Source organism: Colius striatus, chromosome 27, assembly GCF_028858725.1.
Source record: "Colius striatus isolate bColStr4 chromosome 27, bColStr4.1.hap1, whole genome shotgun sequence".
Lineage (NCBI taxonomy): Eukaryota > Metazoa > Chordata > Aves > Coliiformes > Coliidae > Colius > Colius striatus.
The window spans coordinates 3527447-3551489 of NC_084785.1; the positions used below are offsets into that span (position 1 = coordinate 3527447).

General features: G+C 48.0%; 2 protein-coding genes across 4 annotated transcripts in view; one reads left to right on the forward strand and one right to left on the reverse strand.

Annotated features, from left to right (window-relative positions):
- Positions 1-2144: 2144 nt before the first annotated feature.
- On the reverse strand, positions 2145-6308 carry DOK2 (docking protein 2). Of its 2 annotated transcripts, XM_062015939.1 has the most exons (6): positions 6104-6308; positions 4818-4926; positions 4630-4715; positions 4386-4491; positions 3788-3969; positions 2145-3717 (listed from the first exon to the last, which is right to left on the reverse strand). In XM_062015939.1, exons 1-6 carry the CDS (start codon positions 6164-6166, stop codon positions 2815-2817), a joined length of 1449 nt encoding a protein of 482 aa, XP_061871923.1. In that variant the 5' UTR covers positions 6167-6308; the 3' UTR covers positions 2145-2814. The 2 variants fall into 2 exon arrangements, with proteins under 2 accessions (XP_061871923.1, XP_061871922.1); XM_062015938.1 differs by having other exon boundaries at positions 4630-4926.
- Positions 6309-7549: 1241 nt separating this feature from the next.
- XPO7 (exportin 7) overlaps positions 7550-24043 on the forward strand; it is a 42090-nt gene continuing 25596 nt past the window's right edge. For both annotated transcript variants that reach the window (XM_062015867.1, XM_062015868.1), the window contains exons 1-4: positions 7550-7604; positions 19845-20012; positions 21649-21742; positions 22559-22725. In XM_062015867.1, the coding sequence (XP_061871851.1) occupies positions 7587-7604; positions 19845-20012; positions 21649-21742; positions 22559-22725 (447 nt within the window). In that variant the 5' untranslated portion in view covers positions 7550-7586. The remainder of the gene's footprint in view (positions 7605-19844; positions 20013-21648; positions 21743-22558; positions 22726-24043) is intronic.

The window sequence follows — 24043 nt, forward strand, 5'->3', positions numbered from 1 at the left end:
GAGACGCTAATGCAGTTTGCAGCTGCACCGTGGCGCCTGGGATTCGTCCGGCCAGCGCGCTGCAAAATGAGCACATCTCTAATCCAAGGAGACAGTAATAAAAAAAGGAGCTGTCTTGACAAGGTGCACAGAGCAGGAGTGGAAAATGGTCCTGCTATGCCCAGCCCCAGGAGCATCACCTCCTGGCCATGGGCAGCTTACCCACCCCAGTTGCCCCGGGAGCAAGCTTCTTACTTTTTTCCCCAACCCCTCCATCTCAGACAAGCCTGAATCCCTCTTTCCTCACTCTGGCCAACCAAGCCTTGATAGCCCAGCCTTCCCCTGGGATTCTCCCTGCTTCCTCTGCAAAGGCTGTATCCCTGGTCCATGCCCCTTACCTTGGGATGCCTCCATTCATGGTGGGAGACTTGGGAGAGGGTCAGGGGCAGTTTACTGGAAGCAGCAATCCTTAAAGCTATGAACAAATCTCTGTTTTGATTAGCTGTGCTCCTAAATGATTTATAATCAGCATAATACAACAATGACAATAACTCCCTAATCAGATTAAAGCGCTCTCCATTTGTCTGGGGCTTTGCACTGTAATCTCTTCCTCCCTCTTCTCTGCCATCGATTTTGTTTTCTCATCCCAGCCTCTCGCTGACTCTTGCTGAGAGCTTTTCCAGCCTTTGCATCCTCCTTATCTGGGCTTGATATTTCAGGACAGATCCCCTTTTCCACCATAAACCTCATCCACACAGACAGGGGAAGCCATGAGTGATTTACTCTGGCAGCAAAACTCCCGGCACTTCTCCCAGCCCGTGCTGCTCCTGCTGCTGGGAAATTTGATTAGTGCCATTCACGGTGACTCCCTTGTTAGCCTGCCTGGCCCACTACAAATCTCACCAGACCCATAGGATCTTTAAGTGAAGTCCAGAAGGTGTTCATTTCTTCACTTAAGGAAGAGAAATAGTGGTGGAGGTGGCTGAAAGGAGTGGGGATTGCAGCAGGGAGCTGGGCTGGAGGACAGTGAGGGGAGAGGACTGTTAACAATGATTAATAATAAATAACCACAATAATGAGCACTAATTAATTATGCTTATTATTATTAATAACACATGCTTAAGCTGTAGATTCCAGGTGAATGGCAGTGTGCTGTCAAGAATCCTTATCACTCCAGCTAACCAAGCGGGCAGCACTGCCAGATGCTCCAGCCATGTCTAGGTTGGCCAGGGTCTGGAGATGGGACTCAACCCAGTCATGTGCAGGAATCACCCCTCACTGCCATAGGAACACACCAAGGAATGGATGGGGAGCCATGAGCTAGGGATGATCTCCCATTCCCCAATGCACCTCACTGCCTCCTCAACCTCTGCCTGTGTCATCAGCAGGTCCCAGGGCGCAGCAAGATGTGTTTGTTCCATGTTCTTCCTCAGTCTGACATTCACTCTTTGGAAAGCATGTTGGGAACTGGAGTTTTTCTCTGGGTTTTTTTTTGGACCAGTTTTAGGTTTTCCTGTGTGGGAAGCATCCCTGTGTCCTGTATGCTCCCGGCTGAGGTGGGCAGCACAGCCCACTACTGTCTGCACAGGGGGAGTGTGGCTGAAGGGGACCTATGTGCTTCCCGGCACCTCCAATTCAGCATGGGATGGTTAGATTGATACAGAGCTTTAATCAGTGTAATATATAAAGCACTTCATTTGCCTTATTAAAAGTCTGCACTTTGGATTTTCAGGATCCGGGAAATTAGCTCAAGCACCTAAGCATTTATTTGATTGAAAGAGATTATAAATAATTCATGCCTTTTCTTTGCCTTTGGTGGAAGACCTACTGGGGTGGTGGGGGACCAGCAAGGGCTCTCAAGGTCTCTCTCTTGCCATGATGAAGCTCGTGTGCACGGGAGGCGGCCTGTGCAGGGTGGTGGGCACTGAGAGAGCCTGAGTCCTAGGCGATCATTCTGTGTCAGGGGAGCACATGGGAACTGGGGATGGACATCTCCCTAGCAAGGAGTGTACAGGGCTAGAGGTTGCTGGGAGGAGAAGGAAGAGGAGCATCAGGCTGACCCAGAGCAGTCAGGCTGTGCCAGGCCACTTCCTGGTCTCACCCTACAGTGAAGAGAGGAGCCAGCCACTAAAATCACCATGACAATGAAGCTATTTCATCTATAATTCAGAGGAGCTGGAAAGTGGTTTTATTTCAAAAGAAATAATTAAAAATAAACTCGTGGCTGAGACTGTAGAAACTGATGCCACTGCTCCTGCTGAGCAAGGATGTGGCGTGACCTCCGGACAGCCACGGTGCCCGGCGCTGGCTGCGGGGTGACGGCGGGCACGTCCCGGGGGGCGAGGGGCTGCGTGCGGCCGCGGGGCCGACTCAGCGAGGGCGAAGAGACATCTACGGGCTGCGTGAGCTGCGCATCGTGCGGCTGCCTCTGAGGTGCGGTCTGAGCATCCCGGCGCCGCGCATCGCCCGGGGCTGCGCAGGGGGGGTCACGAGTGGGGTTCCTGCGGCTTGTGTGGGTGAGGAGCGGGGCGGCAGGAGCGGGGGCAGCTGGGGCCGGGGCGGCAGGAGCGGGGGAGGCAGGAGCGGCAGGAGCGGGGGCAGCTGGGGCCGGGGCGGCAGGAGCGGGGGCAGCCGGGGCCGGGGCAAGACGCGCGGCGCGGGGCTGGGGGGGGTCCGGGGGCACGGCCGTCGTGCGGGCGCACACTGCCCCCTAGCGGCCGCGCCCCGCCCGCCGTCCCGCGCCGTGCCACGGGTGCGCTGAGCTGCGGCGGGTCTCAGCTCTGATGGGGTCGCGGTGGGGGCTGTCCTCTCCTCCTCCTGCTGCCCTGTCGTCGCTCACTGCTGGTTCCTTTTCGTTGCAAACTTGAGGGCCACGTTGTCGTACTCAGTGTCGCCCAGCCACTCCTTGCCTTGCAGCAGGAAGGGCTGCCGGAGAGGGATGGGTCTCTTGGGCACCGCGTAGTCATCCCGCTGTGGGTTGTAGGGGTACTCGTGCCCGGCGGGCTCCTCCGGGGCTGCCTGCAGCCTCCACGCCTCCCCCTTCACCTCCTCAGGCTCATCATAGACGGTGTGCATGGACAGGCCCTCAGGCTCATCATAGATGTGGTCGGGCTTGGTGGCAGTGTGCAGCGGTGGGGGTTGCTTGCCTGCTTGTCCCCCTGCCTCCCTGATGCTGTCGTAGAGGGGGTCAGGGACTTCCTCAGGACAACATATGTGGCTGCTGAACTTGTGAGCCATGAAGGTCTTGGTGATGGCATCGAAGGGGACTGCGTACTCAGATTTGAAATCTGCCTTGGCCAGAGCATCCTGCCTCCAGGTCTTCTCTGGGACCAGGGGGGTGTCCCGGTGGAGGGAGTTGCAGGGCTCAGCATAGGGGCAACTGGCACCATGGGAGGGTGGGAGGGAGCCTGAGAGCTCCCCAGCCCCAGAGCAGCTGCTGGGGGGCATTGCCATCTTGGCTTTTGGCACATTCCCCTGCCAGGTGGGCTCTAGCAAGGGGGACTTGGTGCTGCCAGGCTCCTCATACCCCTGTGTCCAGCTGGGCATCTTGGTGTGGCCAAGTGGCCGGGAAGCATCATGCCCAGGGCTGCCCCGCCACAACTCCTCAGCCCCCCAACCCCGATGCACGTTGATGGCTGACTCGATTGCCTGGAAGATCTCATTGCCTTGCCTGGTCTCAAACTCAAAGTTGCCTTCTCCAGATGCGCAGCGCCGGCCAGCCTCGAAAGAGAAGGTCACCTGGGGAGGGACAGGATCAGGTCCTATGTCACAGCCTACCACCAACCCACCTTTCCTGGCTCCCACTTACCTTATCCCGCCCAAAGCGCCGTAGGAAGTGGTAGGGCCAGCTGTAGAGGACCTCCAAGGTCTGGAAATCCCGCAGCTCCAGAGCCTCCTCACCAGCTTGCAGGATGCACCGGCCCCAGAGCCGGCAGCGCTCGGAGGATTCGGTGGCCCTCACTGTCACCTCAAACACCTGCTCCACGCCAACTGGGGATGAAGAAGAGTGTCATTTGACATGTGCAAGGAGCACAGCTCCTTACTACCAGAGCAAAGCTGCATCGCTCACCCCAGATAGGTGCTTGAGGGGCTCATGACCCCCTGCAGCACAGGCAGCAGGGAAGTGGTGTCTGACTGATAAGAGCTCAAGGGCTCCAGCCATGCAGGAACAGCCAGATAGCACAGCAAAACCCAGCCCTGCCAAACCACAGAGCAGGAAGAGGCTATTTCTGGAAGAGACTTTCCACCATGCTGCCTGTACATAGCCTCAGTGGGGGCTGCTCCCCAGCACAAAACAGGCCGAGCTGCCTCAGGAACAGGGGCTGATGAAATGCTGTGGGACGTTCACTGCCTCTTGTACAATTAAACCAATCTTCACTGCACCTTCCCCACCTCCCACTGCCTACCTTTGCCTCGGGAGCTGTAGAGGGAATTTTCCTCCATGGAGAACTTGCCATTGGTACCAGAGCTCTGCTGGTCAACCTTGCCTGCTGCTTGCTCCTCTCTGCTCCTCTGCCAGGGAAAGAGCAGTGAATGGGCAAGAGCAGAGCACAGCACACCCCTGCCTCCCTCATCACAGCAAAGCCCTGGGATTGCCCTGCATGGATCCCACTGTGTCCCACGCCCCAGTTGTCACCATCCAAGGTGTACCTGGAAGGCCAGCTCACACAGCTTCTGGATCCAGTTGGCTGCCTCGGTGCCGTCAGCAGCCAAGAGGTACCGCTTGTCAGTAGTCTCTATCAGGAAGGGGATGGTCTCCTTGGGGCAGCCAGCATCACTGCTTGCCTCTGCCACGTGCACACAGTCACTCAGCTTGACCAGCCGTTTGCTGCCCTCACCTTTCCGCAGCTTCTCAGTGGCCAGTGGTGCTGAGCCCTCAAATAGCTCCAGGCGGGCAGTGGAGCAGGAGCTTTCCCGGTACAAGACACCCCAGAACTTCCTCCATTTCTGCCATGGGGAGAAGCAGCGAGAGGAGTGAAAGCCAGCTCTACTTTCACTCTTCCAGGAATTTTCATCACCTTGGGATCATACATGAGCCCAGGACAAGACACTGGTGCAAACCCCTCCAGGGTCCAGGCAGGGTCTGGCACCTTCACCCAAGCAGGATGGCAAAAGCTGGGGATGAGATACACTGAGCAATGTGGGGAAGAGTATCCCTGACACTCAACCATCAGCCTGTGGCCAGGCTGTCCCAGCCAGGAAAGGTACTCATAGCATCCCAGCCTCGCCCAGCATTGGGACCCATCCCACACCTGCCTCCACTCTGTGGCACCTAAAAGCTGTGCCAACGGCCCTCAGCTGCTGAAGGACTTTTATCTCATTTGCTCCATTTTCCCTGAAAACCTCAACTTTAAAAGCGATTCTTGAGTCACTCTTCAAGGAGGCCACAAGTCACAGCACACCATGTGTGGGAGGCACCAGGGGAAACTGCAGGAGAGGAAGTCTTGCACCCAAATAGGAGCGTTCTCTGCTGCAGCTCCCTGCACTGGAGACCTTCTTAGCCCGGAAGCCTTTGCTGAGGTGTGGCACCCTTTAGCTGGGTAATGCTTCTGGGACCCTCCACGGGGGTGGCCTCTGCCCCATCCTCCACAAGTGTCATGTGTGATGGCAGCTGCCACACTGCAGGAAGGCGACGTCCTGCCTGCTCTGTCGTGCTCTCCTTTGCACTCACCCTGCCTGTGTCATTTTGAACCCTTGCAGAGCACAACTGTGAGGAGGCTCATGTCTGCCTCCTGCCTGGGTGAGGAGCCTAAGACACCCAGGCGGCTCCTTCCCCTTCTTGCACAAGAGCAGTGCAGCAGGAGCTGTTGCTAAACCCTGGCCATTATCAGCCACTTAAGCAACGAGTTCTGGGTTGCATCAGTTTATGCCATGGCTCTGACCCACTTCGCAGAGCCTCTGCTCGAGGGTCCAGTCAGGGAGGTTTGTCTTAGCAATGTGTTCCAGCACCTTCCATCCCTCTGCCCATCCCCAGCAGCCCAACATGCTGATGGAGAACCAACAGGTAGTTGGTGACTCAACAGCGTAAGCACCCTCTTCCCTTTGAGCACAACTCCCTCACGCCCCTACATCCAGCCCAGACAAGCCCCCCAGGGATTAAGCAGCCCCCTCGCTACCTCCTCACCTTCCCAAAGGTCTGGTGCAGCTGGAGGTAGAGCACACCCTGCTTCACCACTGCCTCCTCCATCCTCCAGCCACCAGCATCCTCCCGCACTGCCTCTGTGCCGCCGTTGCCCTGCCCCGCGGCGCTGGGGGGGCCGCACACAGTGTCCCACCACAGCGCTGCTGTCACCACGAGCCGAGCTGTCTCAGCATGTGACGTGCGGTCAGGCTCTTCTGTTTCCTATGCTCACACCACGCGGGCTCCGGCTTCCTGTGCCTGTGAGCTTACCATAAAGGGCAGCCATGCAGTGGCACAGCCACAGCAGCCCCAGCCGCACACCCACCCTGACCCGCAGCTCTGGCTGCTGCGTGCCCACAGCATCACCATGCGCCGGGCAGCCCCGACGTGGCAGTGCTTCAGTTTCCACATCAGCTCTGACGGCTGCCTCATTGGCCTAATGACTTCCCAGCTCCGCTGGTCTGCCCCCTCCCAGAGTATTCCAGCTCAACCCAGTGCTCCCAGTAAGGGTGGTGTAGCCCCTGGCCCCAAAACCGTATGTGATGCAGCTGAGAAGGGGGTGAAGGGTAGAGCTGGGGGAATCAAAGGTATGATGCGGAGGAGTGAGGAAGAGGTTTGAAGCTGTGGAGCGCCAGGGTGGTGTTTGGTGCCCATGGGAACCTGGCAGCGCTGGGCAGCCACAGGCACCTCAGGCTTCAACCTCAGGCCAGGAGAGGCCCCACATCTGCAGCCTCCCCTGCAAAGGAGCACCCAAGGGTGATGGGGCTAGGCTGGGCCAACATGCCTGGCCTGAGCTGCTACTGTGCAGCCACAGCTGCCAGTTCGGTGTTGGGACAGGGAGGTGTGCCCCGGCTGGGCAACCGGCAGCACTGGTGCACAGCTACTGGGGTACAAGGCTTGTTCCTGGCTGCAGTAACTGGGGGCCACTGGTGCAAGGAACTGGAAACACGGCTGCAGGACACTGTGAGCACTGGTACTGGGCACTGACTGCAGTGGTGCTGGTTGCAGGGTTCCAGGAGCATTCGTGCAGGGACTGCTGGGGCCCTGGTGCTGTACTGGGATAACTGGAGGCCACTGGTGCAAGGAAGTGAGTGCAGTGACTTGCTGGTAGGACACTGGGAGCACTGGTGCAGGGGCTGCTAGGGCAAGAGGCTTTGTCCTGGGCTGGGGTAACCGGGAGCATTGGCGCAGGCAACAGGTACCACGTACCAGGAGCACCGGACCGAGAGACTGGGGCCCCTGGAAGCGACGCGGCCCCTTTAAGCGCCGTGTCAACAAACTCCGCCCCGCCCTCCGCTGCGTCGCCGGCGTCGTGACGTCAGCGGCGCCGCAGCGCGCGCGCGGCGGGGCGGGGCGGGGGCGGGGCCGCGCAGGGCGCAGGCGCGGCGGGCGGCGGGGCCGTGGCGCGTGCGCGCGGGCGGAGCGGGGGGGCGGGCGCGTGCCGGGCCCGGCGGAGGCGGAGGGAGCGGAGCATGAATGGAGGAAAATGGCGGATCATGTGCAGGTGAGGGGGGGGTCGCGCGCCGGGGCCGCCCGGGGGGCCGCGCGGGACGCGCCTCCGCTCCGTGCACGGCCTGCCAGGGGCCGGGTCTCGGCGGCGGCGCGGCCGGGCCCGGCCCGGCGCCGGCGCGGCTAGGCCCGGGCCCGGCGCGGCGGGGGTGGCGGCGGGCCCGCGGGCCTCCGCGGCGCGGCGGAGGGCCCGCGGCCGTCCTGGGTCCCCGTCTGCCCCCGCGGCAAGCGCAGCCCCATCCCTCCTCCGCCCGCGGGCCGGGCGGCGGGATGGCGCGGCCGCTGGCATGGCGGGCGCGGAGGCGAGAGGCCTTCCTGGGCCGGCAGCGCGCCCCCCCTCCCTCAGCCCGGGCCGTGTTTACCGGACGGCTCCAGGCTTTGACATGTGTCACCGCTGGGCCCAGCCCCGCCGGGACGCAGGCTGCACCGAGGGACGGCGACTGCAGCCGCCGATGTTTAACGGCCTTGTGCTGCCGCTGCTGGGGAGCGTTCTAACACGGCCAGGCGCAGACGTTTTGTTAAAGGAAAACTCGCATCCCGCTCCTTGGAAACGAGCAGCCGGTGCCGCTCCAGCAGCTCCCCATCTCTCCCGGTGTCCTTGTGGGAGCCGGACCCCGCAGCCAGTGTCCACCGCCTCAGCTTTGGCATTTGCATTCTCGCTTTTCGCAGCCGTCTTGGTTTTGTTTTCTAGCAGGGAGGGAGATTTGGCATTTAGGTAAATTGTTTTGTTTGGCGTTAAAAACGAAATCCTGCGTGGGTATGCGTGTAGCTGTCGTGGAGAGGTGCCGGGAGGCAAACCAAAGGTGATGATGGCTTTCACTAGGTCAGGCTTGTGTAGTGGAGTGGAAAAGAGTCGGTGCTGTCAGTGACAGAAAAAGTAAAAATAGATTCAGAGGGGCAAACGATGAGGGCTGGGGTTTTCTTTTGCATAATGTTTTAGTTGAACTTGCACATGATTTGCATAGTGTCCAAAAAAAGGGCTAAACTGTAATGAGAAGGGTAGTTACACATTATCTATGCAACTTTTAAATAAATATATTCTTCCCATGATACCCTCGTGAACCACAAGGGTGAGCAGTTTATTAACTAGGAATCGAGCGCAAGGCTCAGATTGTTAGACAAGGTTGCTGGCAAATGTCTCTTGAGTAATCTCAGGGGAGGAGAGGAATTGCTGCATTATTAAACAATTCAAAGGCTCTAAATTTACCAAAGAAACCATTAATTCATTGCCCCTGCCTTTAAAACTTTGTAGGCAAGTCTACAGTTTGGTGCTGAAGTCAGGTGAAGCAGACACTCGTTTTTGCTTTAAAACTTTGCTTCAGATCCTTATTGTTTCCTTCACATGCTTTTTTCTTAAGTGTTGAATTGGGCAAATGGAAGTTTGAGCCGTAAGAACAGGGCTGCAGTTGCTGCATTGAACTTAGTTAAAGAGCAACATAAGAGGCTTGGAAGATACTCCACTCAGAGGAAAACTGATTTGCAAAGTCAGTTAAGGCACCTGCACCTTGTTCCTCTGTGTGCAAATATAGCTGACAAAATTGTTCCACACTGCAATGGGATGAGGTTTACTTGCTTGTTATTGCCTCTCCTCTTTGTTCTGGGTAAAAGCATTACGTGATAGCTCTGAAGAGCTTTCCTTCAGAAGGGAGAGCGTGAGATTCCCTTCAGAACTGCCTGTGGATTTTTGGTGGCTCGAGGAAGCAGTGGTTTTTATTAATAGATGACATTTTTGGTGACAGGTCTTGCCATAGCCCACAACACCAGTCTTTTGGGTGTAAGATTTGAGCTAGGTTGCACAGACTCTGCTATCAGGCATTACGTTTGTTTAACAGAGTGGTTATTGAGTTATCCAGTGTCACGGGGAGATGGTGACTATCAGTGTGAATAATTGAGAGTTGTTTTTATGGCATATGCTGTGGGAGTTGGTCCTGTTTTAATGGTAATAGGGATTTACAGATACACACTGGCTGTCAAAAGCTGTGCAGAGTTTAGCAGGTTAGGGAAGTCTTACAGCTGCTTCATGAGAGCTTTGGGTTCCGCATTCACAGTGGGAATTTCTGGAGTTGGACCCGGTGTGCTAATGTGTGATGAAGCACAAGGGCATTATTTACAGGCTACATCTATGCAGAAGTTACTTACTTTAAAAGTACTTAAAAAAAACCACCCTAACTTAAAAGCACAGAGCAGGAGTAAAGATAAAGCCAAACTTTTAAGGCCATAAAAAAGGGAATCTTGTGTTCCTGCCTTTAAAAAATAAACATTATGCACATTGTGAGCAAGCCCACCAGTTTTGCTGGTGGGAATGATGTAGTGGAAGCTGGCTGTGGTGCTTTCCTATTGAGCAGCTCCTCAAGTGGGGGTTGTTCAACCTCTGGAAACAAAAGCTTCAGTGATACTGGTACAGGAGCAGGGAGAATCAGATGATTTTGTGTGGCTGAAAATAAATCTTATGGTCTTAAAGCAAATCGCTGCAGACTGAATTTTCCACTTCTCTGAAAGCTCGTATGACCTTGGTTTGAATTAATGTTTCTGTTCCAGGTTTTATAAGCATCACTTAAACTTGTTCACAGTAGAGAGGGAGAAAAGCAGTGAGGATATCATTGCAATTAGCTTTGTGGCAAGTGTGAATCCTCTTCCCCATTCTTTTTCCCCCCTCTTGGACAAAGATTTATGTCATCTTTGTTTTGCTTCCACTCTCCTAGTCCCTTAGATGTTTCTCATGCTGCTGTCCTAAAATGGGATGCACGTGAATGTTCCTGTGGGAGAATGTTTGTTGTAGGATGAATTCTTTGACTTTGTCTATTGAATATTTAATTTGTCTTGTATTGAAGAAAACATTGCACTGATTAAAAACCATTTTCACTTCTACTGCCTGTTCTCAATAGTTTGACTCCAAGTTGAAAGACATTTGGGCCAGTGAGAGGTAACAAGACAAGCACTAAGGTGGGTACTTGTAGAAAAATAGGAAATGCTGCATCTGAAAAGGAAATTACCTCCTTTTTTTTTTGCTTCCAAACTTCTTTTTTGTTCCAGGACTTGGAGTTTCAAATCTCAGAGGTTGGCACCGAGTTTTCTGTCTTTTTAACTGTGGAGTAAGTTGACAGCACTTTGCTCCAAGCTAGAGAACTCTCATGCTTGGAGCAATTGTGTGTTTGTGCAGGTTCAGTTCTGCCAAAGCTTCCAGATGCATTAGATGGGCTGCAGACAGAAGAGACTTCTTTCATCTCAGTACAGTTGTGGAGGAAGCTGAGTGGGGGAAAAACATCATATGAAAGTGTGTTTGGGTCTGCATTCGTGTGTCACGTTCACTACATGTTGATAATTCACAGAAACAAGTCTCACCATGTGGCTGTGGGGAAGGACAGGGGGAGTTTCTCACCAGTGTTGGAGGGTCCTTTGTGCCATGTCCTGAATGGGACACAGCTTATTTTTTTTGAGACTATTTCCTTCTCCATTCCTTGATAGGACCCAAATATTTTTTTCCTATATGTTTCTTAATTCTAAAGGATGTTGTTTTAGCTCAAATGCAAAATCTAATTTGCTCTAGAAGTCTATACCACTCAGCTTGTTACAGAGGAAACCCAGAGACCAAGATGCACGTTTCCCATTTGATATCTCAGTCACCTTGCACTTCCTTGGTAAGAGAGTCACAAAGTAGCCTGCTGCCCAACTACAGATTGCTTAGAATACATTTTTTGTTTGTTTTAGTTCAAGCTGGACTTGATGAAAGCTCTTACTAAGGACTTGGGTTTAACTCAGAATAGCTGAAAGGAATGCTCTCGACCTGGGGAGGTGGAAACAGTGGCTTGACTAAAAATAGAGCTGGTAGCATTTGTTTTGTAAATTAGGCTTGTTGTTGTTGTTGTTGATATGTGCCTTTTTGAACTGCCCTTTTTGGAGCTGGTGTTCAGTGTCCCAGTTGCAGAACACCAGTGGTAGGTGTTGAGAGTTATTTCAGCTGAAGGGTGGAGGAACACAGTGCACTTCAGTACCTCATGATCTCAGCAGCCAAGTTCTGTTGTAGTCAAAGTCAGTGCCCCTTTTCAGCTCCAGGAACTCCATGACCAGCAGTTTATTCCTCCAGCTGACATCTGGAGTATACTTTGGAGGTCTCTTAGGTAGCAGGTAGGATGTCTGGTACGTAGCTACTGATTGCAGCTCTAGCCCACTGTGCCTCTCTCTCAGGCACTGATGTTTTAAAGCAGCCCAGATACAAAAGGAGAATGTGGTGGCTTCATCGGGGCTGAGCAGTCTTCTGAGGGACAGGCTTAGGGTGAAATCTGGGCCTTGTTGAAGTCTGTGGGAGATTTTGACACTGAATTCAGTGAGTTGGGCCACATTTAATTGTAATTCGCTCCATAAAAGTTCAGTTGAAACTTTTGTGGCCCAAAGGGCAAAGGCAGAGCTGAGTTGGGTGTGAACTCTTTGCCTGCCATGGTGGTAGCAGAGGGGCGGAGAAGAGTGGAGCAGCCAGGCTGGGACTGCAAGTGTGCTGTCAGGTGCCTGGTCTTCTTTCCCTGCTTTAGCAACCAAACTGTGTTCCCTCAGCTTGCCAGCACTAATACAATTAAGAAGGATTTGTTCATTTTAATCATTTTAAGAGAACACTGAATGTTCTGTAGCTCAAGAACTTTATTGCTGTTAATAATACCTTGTTGCCCTTGGTTTTGAGCAGCACACTGGCCTTTTATGAGTCTATAGGGCTCAAGCCTACAAAAGCAAAGTTCCAAAAGTTACATTTTTACTACTTAAATTTTCTTGCTAAAATGTATTTTTTATCTTTTAAGCTATGGTTTCAAAAAGGCATCTGAATAGTTGGCAATGCTTTTCTGATGATAGTGTCGGGTGTCTTAGTTGCAAGAATCTAAGGTATTTACAAGGATCAGACAGGCAAATTGTGTCCTTACCTGCCTGTTTCTGACGTGTACTTTGGTATTTTGAATAGTGTCTTAATTTCTTCAACAGGGAACTTCTAGTTACTGGATGAGTTCTGTAAGACATGGGGTTTATTATTATTATTATTTTCCAAATGGAAATGGGAATATGTGGGAGGTGTCTTTCCTAGTTTGGCCAATCAGAAAGGCAATCTGTCTCATGTATGTGTCTGTATAGCCAGGCAGCAGGGAGTGAAGACAGGGTTGGTAGCAATTGCTTTCTTTTCTGTTTTTTGTTTCAGTTTGTTGGTTTTATTCCATGCCTGTTTGGCACAGCACTCCTACCTGCCTCGGATTGTGCTGAATGATCAGCACCATCACTATTGTCACTTTCCTTTTGCTCATGGCACACAAGTGCAAGGTGACTTAGTATTTTGACACCCTTACGGACATTGCGCAGCCACAGAAAATCTGTATCCTTCAGTCACTTTATCTTCTGTCTGCTGGATGACCAGCAGACTGTGTATTCTCCTGTATTGTAAGGTCAGTTTGTAAGAGAAATAGCCTTTATTTTTTTGCTAAATACCTGCACTTCAGGATGATGTCTAAGTCCTTTATATCTATTGCCAGTGAAATGGCTCTGCATCAGTATACCCTGTGGACTTGCAATCCTAGATCTGCAGAGAATTTATGGCTGTTCTGCAGTGGTGTTTTCTGTAACATATGGTTCGTGAGCATGCCTTTTACATGGCTCGTTCCGTAGCCCTTCATTCTGATGGACTTATTCTCTGTACACTATATTCCCAGTGGACTGGGGTGTTATTGCTGTATCATCTAAGTGTTTTGGTTGAATTCCCATTTGAAAACTCCATGTCCTGGTATCACCAGTTCAGAGTGTTTGTGAACTCAGCGATTACAGGAGTTAGAGTCCAAGGACATTGTGCCAGTAAATATGAATTCTGTTGTTTTTCTTGTAGCACTTGATAATATCCATAGCCAGCACTAGTTTAACCAGTAAACTAAAGGTGATTTGCAGTGCTTGGATTATTTTCCAATTTCTGGATGGTGAGTTTGAACAGTTGTGTAGGAGCTTTATTATTGTGATCAGAGGTGCCTCTAGAGTTTTCAAGGTATTTGGAAGGCTTCTGTTTTCACCTGAACCAATATCTCAGAGTATAGCTTTGTTTCTTAAAGTCATGTGCCGTGTGCCAGTGCAGACTTGTCGGTGTGAGGGACTTGGTTTTGAGATCTTGAAGTTTTACTGGTAGATTCCCATGTGGATAAAATACTGCTCGCACTGCCTTGTTGTGTGGTATTGGTTGTTGTACCTGAACGTGGCTTATTCTGCAAAGTTAGTGCCCTGAAAGTTGTCTGTTATCTCTACTAGAGAAGATAAGGCCCAGAAATCTAAAAGCCAGCTTGTTTCACTGCAGCTAGCTTGCTCAGTAGTGCAGTTGGCCTTAATTTTTCCACCCATGCTCTGGCATCTGCTGTGGGATTCCTTACCTTCTGTTATATGTCCTGAATGTGGTGGGATGAGGCAATGCTGAAGACTATTTTTTTCCTCCCTTTGTAACCAAGAGGTGGATCTGTGACCTCAAAAGCAAGTCTCAGTTCATTCAGATCACTTTGTAAATGGGCTGTCCTTCCTAGAGTTATGATATCAGACTTGGTACTGCGTGTAAAAAGTGCAAATGCAGAGCAGAGTCAAGGTGAAGTAAGCACTTCCAGCTGGCCAGCCCTGAAAGCAGGGATGATTCTCATTTTCACTGCATCTGTTTCATTCTTTAAAAGAGAAAAACAAAACAGAGTATTGTCAAAGTTCCTCTTAATTTATTTCATGCCTGTTGGTATATGCATGTGAATTCTGCTGACATCTGGAAGTCCTGATGACACCGAAATGTCTAAGTTTCTTTTGGAGTTGTTGTCACTGGCCTCTGAGGTGTAATTAGTTTCAAGACCCCTCACTTAAGACATGCCCTGTATTAGAAAGCCCAAGGTTTTCTTGTTTTTTCTCTCAGCAGATAACTGAACAAATGGCAGTCCTTACAGAGTGAAACCTTGATAAAATGATGCACTAGTTGCATCCAACCAGAATATTGAAGAGTTTCTCAATGATTTCACCACCCACTAAGGGTATCACATTCCTCCTCTTTAAGCTCCTTGGACTAGAAACTGCCCCGTGTAACATTGGAAGTTATATGTTGTCAGTGCTCAGTTCTGGGAAGTGTTTGTCTTGATTTGACATATTTCTGTGGGATACGGAATCACTTTAAAGCATTGTGCAGTGAAATAGCAGAGCTGAATCCTGCAGGAAGCCCTGATCCATCTGGGCTTGAAGACCATTCATCTTGGAGAAAGAAATGAGAGCTTTTTATTGATTCCCCCAGAGATGCAGGGAGATGCCTGAAAAGACTACTGCAATAAATAATTTTCAGATGTGCTGTAAGGGTGTGGGTAGGTTTGCTTTCTCTGTTATTAGTAGGGTAAATGGAAATGGGCAATTTGTTCACATTCTCTTAAATGAGAGTGATGAGCCATGAGACCTTGATTTTTACAGCTATGAGTACAACACCGTAGTCCTTGGCAGTTAATAGTTGCATTGCTCAGCTTAAAAGCTTTTTTATTTTTTGGTTGAAATCCCTGACTCTCATTAAGTGACCCGAGGCATTCTGTGAGTCTTAAAACACCAGGGCTCTTTGCCTACTTCAGTGTATCTTCATAGCATGATTGCATTTGTTAAAAATACTGCCTTTTGGATCCCTGACTGCATGCTGCATCCTCTTCCTCCCTGTTTTGCTGCAAGTCAGCAGGCAGTTGCAAGAAAGATAGTTAATGCCTACAACTTTGAAGAGCAGAAGCCGACGCACACTGTGAAGCTCTGGTGTCTGATGCCAGCTTAGGACCAAACGAGGTTTAAGGGCTGTGTTAGAGAAGTGTGGGCTGCATCTCGTGTTGCCTGCTTTAAACACTGAGTGTGCTAGGGTTATGTGTGTTTACTGACAAATACAGAGATTGATATTCCTTAGGCATGAAAGGAAAAATGGATCGTGGTCTCTTCTTACTACTGTGACCCCACATCCTGGTAGTATGTAGGTAACTCTTCTTCTGGGGCCTGTTGCATGCTTGTAGTGAACAGGGACATAAACATCTCATTGCCAGCCCTGTAGTTGCCCAGAGCTTGCAAAGTCAGACTTTGGTTATAAAATATGGGAGAATCAATTGGGGGGTATTAAAATGGATGAATGTGCTTGGGACAAAAATAACTGTATTAAACATGTTGCAGGGTCTCCGACTCAGGAGTGAGTAACCAACCATAAGGCAGGAGGAAGAAATGTCTTGGAAACAACGTGTGCCTAGAGGATTTACAGTAATGCACATCCTTCAGTATAAGAACCACCAGGCAGCAAAGAAGTTTGGATTGATCTTAAGTCAAATACTCCATTTTAGATGTCTGAATCTGTGAGGCTGTTGCTTACCTGCTCACCCTGAGCCATTGAGGCTGACTGTGTATGCTCCTGCTTACTTTTGGGATCTTGAGTACATCGAGCACAGTGTGTGCTTCCTCGGTTTTCTGAAATGGGAACTGTCAGTGTGGTAAAGTCAAACTCTATTGAACTAAACCTGCCTGGAGCTTATTGCAGCCCTTGGATGTAAAGAGTGTTGCTTAAGCAACCGTGTAATATCAGATCAATTGCACAGCCATTCTCCAGGGACTCCTTTTAGGTAGCTGTTCCTTTCCCTGTAGTATTTATCATTTTAGAGATGATCACACTGTTTATCCTTAGCATGGGGAAAACACTGAACAGCAATAAGTTTTATTTGTAGCTTGTCATATAAACGAGATTGATAGGTTGGGGTTTTTTTCCACATTTTGAGCTTCACAGCTGTACTCAGTGGACAAACATCTGAAGCAAGAACATAGGAAGAGGGCGCTGTGCATGGAGGAAGACTCATTTCTTCTCATCGTTTGTTGTTATTAAAGAAATAAGCGATAAAGTGATGCAAAGTTCATGTGAGACTGGTGGGATAGCAATTCCTGCTCCAGGAGTATGCAGTGCTGGAGAGAGCTTTGCCCCATGCAGGGCTCCTATGTTACGGAGCTCACCAGCATTGCGTAGGATGTTGGTCTGCAGCAAAACTTCCCTTGGAGCTTGTTGCTGTGGGAGGAGAAGCTTTGGAAATCGTTTGTCAAGTTTACTTGGGTTTTGATAAATATACTTGTTGATAAACACTTCTACTACATACAAAACAATAGCACTGAAGTCAGGTGTAGGGCACGTTGCATTATCCTCTGGTGCTCTGCAGTGGAGGGATGAGCTTCAGTCTGGGGAGGTGGATCAAAAACTTCATATTGTTTTGGCGTGGTTTGTTGTTTTCTTTTTCTAAAGATACAAACTTATTCAACTCTGTTTGCAATAAAAAACTTGTGTAATGCTTGTAGACCATGACATCATGAGATGTCACGATCCATGAGATGGATTTAGAAGGACACTGAGACAGAATGCAGATTTCCATTAATTGCCACACTTCATTGGAGTGAGAAGAATAGACATGGTTTGGATCTTGCTTCAGAGGGGAAAAATGTGTGTGCATATAGAAGTGAAGGAATAGTCTGGTGTGCTGAGCTTGGAGTTGAGAGGTGGTTACATGAAAAATTCAGTTGCAATTTAGGCTTTTCAGTATGCATTTAAGGCACACCTAGCTGGGAGATGACTCGTGTTTCAGGTTGTCATTCAGCCGTTGTAGTGTGATATGTGAGAGAAATTGGACCATGTCGGGGTTTTTTTGTTACCACAGAAAGTGTTTTGGGTGTATTAGTGTGCACAACTGTAGAAAAATCCTGGGATTTCAGTGCTGTTCTTGCAAGGAGCAGATAAGAGCGATTCAGAAGGCTGGGAGCTGGCAAGGCAAGAGGTGTTTGACACTTGGGGCTGTCCCCCATGACTCAGCAGTTCTTCTCCTAAAATTCCACCCCAACTGCTGCCCTGTGGTTACAGGGTCCCTGTTGGCTCCCCTGCTACCCTCATTGACAGTTCCTTACCTTCCCTATGTACAAAGGATGGCCTGCTTCTTTTTACAAAGAGTTTTTGGAGTTGCTCTTTTTCAAAGGAGCGATGCACCCAAGTTTTGGTTAGTTGTAATCATGCCTGTAGAGCTATTTTTCTTTTCAGCTCCCTGGCAGCATACCTTTCCATCCTGTAAAGCAGCCCAAGTGTGCAGCTGAGCCAGGATGGCAGAGTTTCCAAATACTCTGCTGTCTCATGCTGTAGTCCTTATCTAGAGTGAGCAGAGCTCTTGCCCTGCATAATCATTTATACTCATTGGTATTTTTTTATCTTGGTTGGAAGAGTAAGTATTGCCTGATGTCTGTAGTGAAATAATCTCCACCTCCTTGCTACTCCTAATGCCCAAAGATCTCTGACTTTTGTTTGAGTCCTGGATGTTGTGTATTTCCTCGGGCTCTGAGGGAGTTAACTAACTAATCTGCTGGAAGGCTGGCACAGATCAAGCCCTGTGCACAAACAAGGATGTTTTGTCATGGTGAGTGTCGCACAAAAGGAGCCATGGTTATTGCCACCAAGTCCCAAACAGTCGCAGGCAATTGACGTTTCTCAGAGATATGAGGAATGCTGACTGAGATTCTTGAAGAATTAATTAGGGAGATGTAAAGACTTTTTTAAATAGGCATTTTATTCCCAGAACTGTAAACTACGCTCTCTGGATCAATGTTCATCGGTTCTGTGTGGGACCACAGGCTGTCCCTTTTTAGTCACTGTCCCATCAGGGTGGTAGAGCCAGCCTGAGCCACTTCCCAAGAATGTGGTGGACTGAGTAGTTGTGGTACCTTTTCAAGGATTTTGGAGGTTTGGAGGAAATGTTTCATCCTTGGGCTGAAGATGATACATGTAAATGGCACCTTCCTGTCTGTAGACTTTGCCAACTGATTGCAAGTAATTAAAAGTAGATTTGTAGTGAGAAACAAGATGTGCTAAGAAGAAATGCTTAACCAGAGTAAATATTGTTTAGAATAGTTCATAGTGGTTTATATTCCTGTTTTGGTTTTCAGGATTTTCTATGCAGGGCTTGAGTCTTTGGGTTTTGCTTTTTGCAAAACTGTATGCTGAACTGGTGTCTGGCACTTGGCAGAGTTCTCCAGTTTCTCTAACATAGTGAAGTTGTCAGGGCAACATTTTCCATGAGATTGTAGTTAAAAAAACCCTCAAAAATCAGAGCTATGGAATATGGTACAGAGGGTCCCTCCCTGTGTTTCTTTTAACACTGTGTTATTTGATGATCATCTCAGCAGCAGAACATCAAAAACTTCCGTGTGCCTTTGGCATGGAATTGCTGAGCTCATGCATAAGGAAGCATTCAGCTGTGTGCTGATGTGGTTCGTGAATGTCTGTTGACCTTGCTGGTAACTCGGCTTCTGCATAACAATCTCCTTCAAAAATAAATTAGGTGACTGGTGCTATCCTCCTTTTTTACAAATGCACAGCAGAACAAAAGTTATAGTATGCTTGTAATGATTTACCCCTGGAAATGCAGAATGTAGCCCTAAAGCACGTGAAAATACCTGCTTATTAATCTAGCAGTAAGAACCTGAGGGAATATTTATATCCATCTGTGAAGGCACCTTTTAACTAGGACACCTAAGATTCCACTGGGGGAAACCATCTGCCTGGATCACAGTTTATGGCAAATATTTTCCAGTTGTTTGAGCACACAGAGACTGCCTGGTTGTTTTATTTCCCTTCAAATGTGTTCACAGAGATGTAGCTTGAAGGCTTCCATCCCATTGTTCATTTGCTCTGTTCTGCTTTAGGTATTTTTTGCATATGTAGGGTAGAAGACTTAACATGAAATCCTTACAGCATCCTGGGCTGCTGAGTTTGTTACGGTGCCCTGCAAAGGGAGTGTAAACCAAGTTTGTTGGGGGGATTTGACACTGTATGACATAAGATAGATGTGAGGGTGGTTTTTTTGCTACTTAAAATAGGTGGATTAAGACTCTAACCATTAGAGCACAAGATGTAAGAGGTTCTCGAGACCTAATCAGCCTCATGATGTGGTGCATTCAGTCTGAGTGAGCACTGAACCTGGGAGTGAGTTACCAAGTTTGAGTGAAAAGGTGGCAAGGCAAGATGGCACACTGTCAGGTGTAAGAGGTAGCTGTGGTGTTTCTGTACAGGTCATTTAATCGGTTAAATGCATTTAGTAAATAAAAGAACAAACAAGGAGTTGTGTGTTTTGCTTCCTTTGCACAAATGGTCAAGTTACCTCTGTGTGTATGTGTGCTTACATGTAACCTGGGTTAAACTGCTGTGTGACTATATAAAACCTCTTGTTGTTAACAGATGCATTTTCCTGTGTTGCAGAGCCTAGCCCAGCTAGAGAACCTGTGCAAGCAGCTGTATGAGACCACCGACACTGCAACACGGCTCCAGGCAGAGAAAGCCTTGGTTGAATTCACCAACAGTCCAGACTGCCTGAGCAAGTGCCAGCTTCTTCTAGAAAGAGGGAGTGTATGTAAAACAATAGAATTGTCCAAAATGTATCTTTTGTATTTTGGGCATTTATAATGGAAATAGCCCCACGGTCTGCTATGCAATGTTTATAGTCCATATCTGGTATGCTTTTGTGTACGTTAGCTTGTGGGCAACCTCTGCCAAGAGCAGTGTTGGCTCTGGTGGCTTGTTAGGCCAATGCAGCAGTTGCTGCAAACGGATGTCATTTCTAAATGTCTTGTGGGCCTAGCTGGATTCTTCACAGGCTGCCACCCAGACGTGTCAAGCTTTAAATTGAAAACGTTATTATGGCAGCGGTATTTCATAGACTGTGGGAACCACTGCCTTCTCTGTGGGCTTTGGGGAGAAAGTAATGTGTGCACAGGGGTTCGTAAGAGTTAAAACCAGCAGTTTTTCTTCTGGAATGTTTCCCTGGAAAATTGCCCCAGCTGTAGTGTTGTCTCAATAATCCAGCAGTTTAAAACAGAGAAAATTAGATCATGTGCTTCAGAATTAGTGCTACAGAAAGGATGTAAAATATGCCCACACTTAGTCCTGACTGACTCTTTTAGCTTTCTTTATTAATTAGCCATTTTGGTTTTAGCTTTGTATCAGCACAATAATGTTTAAAATGCTTTTGCCACGTGATTTTGCAATGTTTAGATTTTGACAAAAGGTGCATCTAGCTTTCATATCAGTCAAATTGGAGCCTTTTCCATGAAAGTAGGAAACATTAAACAGCCTGTTGTAACGAGGTGGTGGAAGAGGAAGGGGAAAAGTGACACTTAACAGATTTAGCAAACTTGCACAAAGCAATTATTTAACTTTTTGTAAAGTCCAGTGAACTCAAAACAAACTGATCAGAGGCTCTTCTGATAGGATCTAATAACCACTTTACCTGAGGACAAATAATTTCTATTATTTTTTAAGACGGTTGCTAAAGTCCAGTTTCATTTTCTGTGTGAACTGTTGCCTTTATGTCCCTTGTCAGAAGTTTAATCAGTCTGGGATCTGACTATACCCAGCTGTCCTCGGGAATGTTGGAATGAATAGGTTTCCTGCATCTTGGATACTAAGCTTTCTACAGGACTACATATTACAGAAATCAGCATGCAAAATGCTTGTAATTTCCCTGTCTGCGATTTATGGAGCTGGGTGCAGCCAAGGGGTTTTACGTAGCTGAATGCCATCATTTGTGTCCCTGAATTACATTACCGTTCAGTGACATGTGCTGTTCTGTAAGAAATAAATTCTAACCTGTGTTTAGTAATCAACTGGAAGTTGTAAGTGCTTCTTAACATATAGTAATGTACTCCTATGGCTCGAGGGGCTAATTGTCTTTTTCAGGCACAGAATTTAGGGTAACTGCGCAGGTTAACTGCAGTTTTACTCCCGCCTACAATGGTGGTTCTGTTGTCTTCTGCTCTCCAGAAGCTTTTCCTTTCTTTCTTAAACATTGTCTTCAAATGTATCATGTACTTTAATGTCTATAAAGATACAGAATAAATGCTATGTATTTGGACTTACCAGTTAAATTAATGCTTTAAACTCAAATTTCCAGAGAGCAATTAGCTTAAAATCCAGCATTGATGCTTCATCTTGTCCTGAAGTGTGCAGTAAGCTTCTGTTTGTGGGGTTTGTTTTTTCTTTACAGTCATCCTACTCCCAGCTATTGGCAGCTACATGCCTTACAAAACTCGTGTCACGCACAAACAACCCTTTACCATTGGAGCAACGAATAGATATTCGTAAGTACAAGGCTTCATTTTTCTGACCAAACTGCCGTGTATGTTTGTCACATGAGTTTTCTTCCATGGGTTGAAGATTCTCTGCAAGCTACAGGGCATCCTAAAGGATAGGATGCCCAAATGCAAAGAAATGTTTCTCTTGAATGTTGGCTTTGCCTATATAGTCAACTAACAGAGTTCAAGGCTCAGTGTACAGAGTTCTTCCAGATGGAAGGGGAAGGACAACTCTGTGGTCTTGTGAATAAACCAGCTGCATTTGATAAATTTCTTCAGAAGCATAAAATATTCATCGTGCTTGCCTCTTCTGAGGACAGGCTTTCAAACTGAAAATCATTTATAGATCTCTGAAAAATCATTTAGAGTGTTTCCTAAGGGGGTAGTCTATCTGTCACAGTGCTCTTTCCTGGACAATGGCTGATAACTTCCTTTCCTCCAAGGAAGGAGTCTGAATGCTGTTCAGTCAGCTTTCTTTTTTACAAATTATGTGGTAGATGATCATCCCTGAGGAAAGACCTTGAAATATTTTCAGCTTTTCGTGCCATTTATGTGTGCTTACAGAGGACTGGATTAATTTGATGATACCAAGTTAGGTTTGTGGGGAGGAACTCTTGCCTATCTCTAACCACTTTCCAGATCTGTTCCACAGCTTTACTATGATAAAGACACAAGGGAAAGGTCAACATTTGTATCTAACCCACTACTGTGCTCATTTTTCTTTTTAAACAGCTTTCAAAAAGATGCTTTGTCCTGTCGGTATTACCATCTCATTTCTGGCTATTGAGTTTTTCTCTACAGATACACCTCTTTGTGTTTCAGGGAACTATGTGCTCAACTACCTTGCCACTAGGCCGAAGTTGGCAACATTTGTCACACAAGCACTAATCCAGTTATATGCCAGAATCACAAAGTTGGGCTGGTTTGACTGTCAGAAGGATGAATATGTCTTCAGGAACGTGATCACAGACGTGACAAGGTTTTTACAGGTCGGATTTCTTTTGTAAGATGAATACACACCTTGTGGGATTTGAAAGCCCGTGTGTTTTCAGTTATTGTTTTGCACCTGTGTATCCTCTGTCGTTCTTTCATCGGTGCGTTTCTTGATCGAATAGTGACTGTCAAGGCTAAGCAACTGACAACTGACAGGACAGGTCAGTTTTTACTGTTCAAAGTTTGGTGGGGCAGGGATTCATTTCTGCAAACTGCCACTGTTGGTATTCAATGGTAAGACACATCTTTTAGCATTCCAGTTGCACAGTTCTTTAACGCTCTCCATCTTCAGTACACTGTGCTGATTATTACAAAGTGGTAAACCCATGGGCTTATTGTCTATAAGGGAAATACGTGCTATGTTTGGCTTGCTTTCATTCAGTGCAAGGCTGATATATCTGCAGAAGTCACATTTGATATTTAGCTGAGTTATTGTTACAAAATGTGGCTTAAAAGTAGTGTTACACATCACGGTATCGTTGACAATTTTTCTTTAGAAATTCTGACTTGTAAAGAAGTTGTTTCTTAATATACATACTGTCGCTGCAGAAGGTTTCATTCCCAACCCAAAAGACTATATAGGTAGAAGGCTGTGTTTTTAATCAACAGCTGTCTGCAAACTGAAACTTCCTCCCAGAGAAATGAATAAATCCTGCAACGCTGTGAATACTGATTTATTTGGTCAGAAATTCCTCCCAAAAAAAAATTGGGAGAAGACAATATAAGAGACCAAAATGACCAGAAATCCTTCCTAGTGTGGAAATGTAGATATGATGTGTATCAGCCTTTAATTCTGAAGACATAAAGCGTGGGCATTCAGAAAATAGTCTAGCTACTATTATTTTGGTATTTACAGATGTCTGCAGTGAAGTAGGATCTAGAAGGTGTTAAGTAATTTAAAGATCATGTTCCTTTCTGAGCTGGTGACTATGTCCCAAATACTTCACAGGTACTCTTAGCTGAAATTATCTGAGCTGGATCCCAGCTCATGATGTGGGGAATGTGTGTTTTTTAATCAGGAACGTAATTAAATGGTGTGAATATCTACTTGCTGTGTTCAGTTTGAAACAGTCTGTTCCTGTTTGCTCAGGTTACCTGTTCTAAAAGTGTACAGCAGGCTGCACTTTTTTAAACATGTGATTCAGCAAGGTTTTCGAGTGGCTTCTGTCTAGATATTATCATGTAAATACTGAGACTGTTGTCAAGAAGTGGCTTCAGTAACGACATGGCCAAGGTCCCTAGCCTAAATATGCTTGAATTTTTCTATGGCAGATGAGTTCAGCCTCTGAAGCTGGAAATGAAGGTGCAAACGTG